The following is a 6,177-nucleotide window of genomic DNA, read 5'->3' on the forward strand; positions in this document are numbered from 1 at the left end:
TTGCATCCGTAACTTTATTTGCACTTTTTTGTCCTTTATTACTTATTGCACACAACCTTATTTTTATTGCAGCAGTCTCTTACAAAGTGCTTGTAGTGTTGTGCAGGTTGTAGGGCTGCAACAACAGGTCTGAATGAACTTCAAAAAATCCTGCTAAAAGGGAAGTTTTTTTTAATTTTTTTTTAATTTTCTCAATATGGTCTTAATAAGTATGCATGATAATATAAGGAATATGCACAACACTACAAGCACTTTGTAAGAGACTGCTGCAATAAAAATAAGGTTGTGTGCAATAAGTAATAAAGGACAAAAAAGTGCAAATAAAGTTACGGATGCAATGGAGACTGTAGAACTTACATGTGATATGTGCAATAAGAAGAAAAGATTCAGTATTAGTGTTATTGTGCAATATACAGGTTCCACATCTATAAGAGTGGACATAGAGATGATGGCCGTGTAAGTATAATTAGGTACACGTGTTTGTTGTTTTGGCTTTTTGTATTTTTATATATAGAATTTTTGTAACTACTGCGTTTTTTAATAGAACGAAATAAAAGGTAAATGTTATATTCTTTCAAACCGTCAGTGAATATATTATTTAAAAGAGAAAGAAACATATCCAATAATACAGGTCAATAATACAGGTTAGTGTGTGTGTGTGTGTGTGTGTGTGTGTGTGTATACACACAATCACATACACACACACACCGGCCACTTTATTAGGTACACCTGTCCAACTGCACGTTACCACTTAATTTCTAATCAGCCAATCACATGGCGGCAACACAGTGCATTTAGGCATGTAGACATGGTCAAGACAATCTCCTGCAGTTCAAACCGAGCATCAGTATGGGGAAGAAAGGTGATTTGAGGCCTTTGAACGTGGCATGGTTGTTGGTGCCAGAAGGGCTGGTCTGAGTATTTCAGAAACTGCTGATTCCACTGTTTTTAGAAGAAAGGTAGAGGGCACTCACCCGATTTGTGATCTTTTCTTTATTATTAAACGTGCATGAACAATTATCCGGACATCGGAGGCCACATAGTAGACGCCAAGCACTGATGAAGCAGGGTGATTACAGCTGTAATCACCCTGCTTCATCAGTGCTTGGCGTCTACTATGTGGCCTCCGATGTCCGGATAATTGTTCATGCACGTTTAATAATAAAGAAAAGATCACAAATCGGGTGAGTGCCCTCTACCTTTCTTCTAAAAACAGTGGAATCGCATGTTTGTACAGTTTTTCTGAGTGAGCACCAACCAGTGATCCCCGAATTTTCTAAAAATAAAAATACAAGTATTAAGTCTAGTGACTCCCCAAATAATAAGCTCCCAAAAAACAAGTCCTTAAAGCCTCAAACAGCAGCAGTGCCGGTTAACTGTATCCTTGATTCAGAAACTGCTGATCTACTGGGATTTTCACGCACAACCATCTCTAGGGTTTACAGAGAATGGTCCGAAAAAGAAAAACCATCCAGTGAGCGGCCGTTCTGTGGGCGGAAATGCCTTGTTGATGCCAGAGGTCAGAGGAGAATGGGCAGACTGGTTCCAGCTGATAGAAAGGCAACAGTGACTCAAATAGCCAACCGTTACAGCCAAGGTAGGCCGAAGAGCATCTCTGAGCGCACAGTACGGCCAACTCTGAGGCAGATGGGCTACAGCAGCAGAAGACCACACCAGGGGCCACTCCGCTCAGCTAAGAACAGGAAACTGAGGCTACAATTTGCACAAGCTCATCGAAATTGGACAGTAGAAGATTGGAAAAACGTTGCCTGGTCTGATGAGTCTCGATTTCTGCTGCGACATTCGGATGGTAGGGTCAGAATTTGGCGCCAACAACATGAAAGCATGGATCCATCCTGCCTTGTATCAGCGGTTCAGGCTGGTGGTGGTGGTGTCATGGTGTGGGGAATATTTTCTTGGCACTCTTTGGGCCCCTTGGTACCAATTGAGCATGGTTACAACGCCACAGCCTACCTGAGTATTGTTACTGACCATGTCCATCCCTTTATGACCACAATGGACCCAACATCTGATGGCGACTTTCAGCAGGATAATGCGCCATGTCATAAAGCTAGAATCATCTCAGACTGGTTTCTTGAACATGACAATGAGGTCACTGTACTCCAATGGCCTCCACAGTCACCAGATCTCAGTCCAATAGAGCATCTTTGGGATGTGGTGGAACGGGAGATTGGCATCATGGATGTGCAGCCGACAAATCTGCGGCAACTGTGTGATGTCATCATGTCACTATGGACCAAAATCTCTGAGGAAGCTTCCAGCACCTTGTTGTATCTATGCCACCAAGAATTGGGGCAGTTCTGAGGGCAAAAGGGGGTCCGACCCGTCACTAGCATGGTGTACCTAATAAAGTGGCCGCTGAGTGTGTGTATATATATGTATATGTGTGTATATATATATATATATATATATATATATACACATACATACATACACTCACACACACACATATATATATATATATATATATATATATATATATATATATATATATATATATATATATATATATATACATATATACATACACCACGGCCGGGTCGTCTTTCCATAGAAATAATGGAAATGTGTAACTGGTCCCAGCACTGACCTACAGTATTGTTTACTACACTGATGTGTTTAGTGTGACCACCGTATGGGGTGGGGCTATATCGTATGGGGCGGGGCTATACCGTATACAACATTATAAATAGAAATGAGCGTTCCTACCGGCGTTCTCCTCATCAGGCTTTGAAGGCCGCTCTGTGCCGCTCCTCCCCGGGTGCTGGGAAAAAGGTGGATCCAGTCCTGGGAAACCGAGAACCCGGGGAGGTGGATGAGCAGAATACAGATAGGAACACAGCGATTCACTCATCACTATTCGTATACACTGTTGGGGGGGAGGTAGCGGTACAGTGTATACAGGGATTGTGCCGTATACTGATTTGTTTACTTCTCACCTTACAGAAAGGGCTTGTCCCAGTCCGCTCTCCCATACAGACGCAGCGTCCCCACAGTAAGTATGACCCCCCCCCCCCTGAAATTATACTCATAGGAAGTATAACACCCCATATTGATGGGCAGGATATGTAAGATGACGGGGGTCCCCGAAGTTGGGGATATGTAAGAGGATGGGGGTCCCTGGTGACGTGTAGGTTGGGGGGGGGGGGGGGGGGGGGTGCAGTTGTCGTTAGTGGATAAGTAGAATGATGAGGGTCTTCTCTTAATGAGGATGATAGGGGTCCTCGGTGGCATGTAAGAGGATGGGGGTCCCTGGTTATGTGTAGGATGATGGGGGTCCTAGGTGTTGGGGATATGTAAGAGGATGGGGGTGTTGAGTAGGATGGTGGGGGGGGGCCCGGCTGTTGTGTAAGATGGCGGGGTGGCCCTGTTACACTATATAATACTTGTATGTGCTTTAGTGGCTGAAGCTGACGTCTGACGATGTGAAGGAGCAGATCTATAAGTTGGCCAAGAAGGGTCTCACCCCATCCCAGATCGGTGAGTGCCCTGGACCCTGCTCTTTTCTTGTAGACCTGATTCTGGGGGGCCGGTGTGTGTGTGTGTGTGGGGGGGATGGGTGGTCCTGGCTAAGTGTAACGCCGCTCTCTTCTAGGTGTCATCCTGAGGGATTCTCATGGAGTTGCTCAGGTTCGTTTCGTTACTGGCAACAAAATTCTGCGAATCCTGAAGTCCAAGGGCCTGGCCCCCGACCTGCCTGAGGATCTGTACCACCTGATCAAGAAGGCCGTGGCCGTGCGCAAACATCTGGAGAGGAACAGGAAGGTGAGTGGGGAGGGGCTGGGCCGGGGCAGGGTGTACTTCATGTATGCGGCCACCGTCTGTGGGGATCTGATTATGTGAGACACTCAGGCCCCGGGTGATGGGCGCTGCCTGGGGGGCGCTCTCAAGGCCAGGGTGATGGGGTCTCCCTGGTGGCGGTGGTGGGCTCTCAGGCCCAGGGTTATGGGGTCTCCCTGGTTGTGGTGGTGACGGGCTCTCAGGCCCAGGGTTATGGGGTCTCCCTGGTTGTGGTGGTGACGGGCTCTCAGGCCCAGGGTTATGGGGACTCCCTGGTGGTGGTGGTGACGGGCTCTCAGGCCCAGGGTTATGGGGACTCCCTGGTGGTGGTGGTGACGGGCTCTCAGGCCCAGGGTTATGGGGTCTCCCTGGTTGTGGTGGGCTCTCAGGCCCAGGGTTATGGGGTTTCCCTGGTGGTGACGGGCTCTCAGGCCCAGGGTTATGGGGTCTCCCTGGTTGTGGTGGTGACGGGCTCTCAGGCCCAGGGTTATGGGGTCTCCCTGGTGGTGGTGGGCTCTCAGGCCCAGGGTTATGGGGTCTCCCTGGTTGTGGTGGTGACGGGCTCTCAGGCCCAGGATTATGGGGTTTCCCTGGTTGTGGTGGCGGGCTCTCAGGCCCAGGGTTATGGGGTCTCCCTGGTGGTGGCAGGCTCTCAGGCCCAGGGTTATGGCGTCTCCCTGGTTGTGGTGGTGGGCTCTCAGGCCCAGGGTTATGGGGTCTCCCTGGTTGTGGTGGTGACGGGCTCTCAGGCCCAGGATTATGGGGTTTCCCTGGTTGTGGTGGCGGGCTCTCAGGCCCAGGGTAATGGGGTCTCCCTGGTGGTGGCAGGCTCTCAGGCCCAGGGTTATGGCGTCTCCCTGGTTGTGGTGGTGGGCTCTCAGGCCCAGGGTTATGGGGTCTCTATGGTTGTGGTGCTGGGCTCTCAGGCCCAGGGTGATAGTGTCTCTATGGTTGTGGTGCTGGGCTCTCAGGCCCAGGGTGATGGCCACTGCCTGGGGGGGCTCCCCTGGGGGGCTCACAACCGGTGCGGCCTCCTGACTTGCTGGTTTCTTTCAGGATAAAGATGCCAAGTTCCGTCTGATTCTCATTGAAAGCAGAATCCACAGATTGGCTCGTTACTACAAGACCAGGAGAGTGCTCCCACCCAACTGGAAATAGTAAGTGCCCCCTCAGCGTTGGGTGGTAGTGGGATGCGGGGGTCTTGTCCTCATTCTGACTTGAGTGTTTCTCTCTTGCAGCGAGTCCTCCACAGCCTCCGCCCTGGTCGCATAATCCGCTTCGTTCTGAGAAATAAAGTTTCACTTTACCATCTGATCTTGTGTGTCGGGTTTTTACAGAGGGTGAAGGGTCGCTGTGCGTCAGCAGCTCCATTATTACCCACAAAGTCCGGTGTTAAAATCCCTGCGCCCCCCCCCCCCCCCCCCCCCCCCCCCCCCCCCCCCCCCCCCCGGTCACTGAATCGTCCCAGAGGTGGAGAGACAGGGTGAAGCCCCTGTTTACACTGATCCTGCAGGGGGAATGAGGATGGGGTAAGATCTGGTGGAGATAGGGAGTGACGGCAGGGCAGTGGGATACTCCTGATGACGGACAGGAGCCGAGTGGTGCAGCTCTCATAGAGAGTGCCTCATAGACAGATGTTGGTGTCTGCCCCTTTAGTGCTCCGGTTCTCTGGAGACTCTCGGCTGTTAAGACGTCTCTGGGCAGTCACTATAAGTCTATGGACAGTAGATTTGGTTTCGGTTCTCTCAACATGTGTGAGAAGAAAGAGTGACAACACATGAGGTAGAGACTATGGATGAGTGTGACTGGAGCCTGCTGGTGTCCTATTGTGCTGCATAGAGCCATAGCCCTCAACCTCCTCACAGTCTATGGCCTTATCCATGTTTTCCTGGACTCCCAAGTACGGCATCCAACGGCACCGGGAGTCAAATGCTGAACGGTCAGGAACCAGCCGTGCTCATAATACATTGGTGAGGCAAGGAGAGAGCTGCCGCAGGCAAGTCGGGAGACAAGTTGTGTCAGATCGAGTGGCGGTCCTGGGGGGAGGACTGTGTGACTGCTGCATGCTGGGTGATCTCCCTGCATAACGCACTAGTCTACCCTATGTGACTGCTGCATGCTGGGTGATCTAATGTGACTGCAGTGCACTGGAGCCAACTAGAGAGACTGTAAATGGTGGTGTCCTCACCCAACACAGAGTTGTTGTTTATTCTTCCCTCAGACATACATTTTCCACCATGTTTTTTTTTTTTTTTGGGGGGGGGGGGGGGGGGGGGTTGCTAATCCTGCTAGTAGCGCGTTTCGCTTTTGGGCTCTCATCTGCTGCATTTTTTTGTCACAAGCCGGGATGTTCTCCAAGTGTTTCCAGGATTTCTC

The 6,177-nt window shown here is 50.2% G+C and overlaps 1 protein-coding gene across 1 annotated transcript in view; it reads left to right on the forward strand.

Annotated features, from left to right (window-relative positions):
- RPS13 (ribosomal protein S13) overlaps positions 1 to 5,115 on the forward strand; it is a 7,949-nt gene extending 2,834 nt beyond the window's left edge. The window contains exons 2-6 of the mRNA XM_069965008.1: positions 2,968 to 3,016; positions 3,423 to 3,501; positions 3,617 to 3,786; positions 4,858 to 4,958; positions 5,040 to 5,115. Coding sequence (XP_069821109.1) covers positions 2,968 to 3,016; positions 3,423 to 3,501; positions 3,617 to 3,786; positions 4,858 to 4,958; positions 5,040 to 5,073 — 433 coding nt within the window. The 3' untranslated portion in view covers positions 5,074 to 5,115. The remainder of the gene's footprint in view (positions 1 to 2,967; positions 3,017 to 3,422; positions 3,502 to 3,616; positions 3,787 to 4,857; positions 4,959 to 5,039) is intronic.
- Positions 5,116 to 6,177: the final 1,062 nt, after the last annotated feature.

This window comes from Dendropsophus ebraccatus, chromosome 4, assembly GCF_027789765.1.
Source record: "Dendropsophus ebraccatus isolate aDenEbr1 chromosome 4, aDenEbr1.pat, whole genome shotgun sequence".
Classification (NCBI taxonomy): domain Eukaryota; kingdom Metazoa; phylum Chordata; class Amphibia; order Anura; family Hylidae; genus Dendropsophus; species Dendropsophus ebraccatus.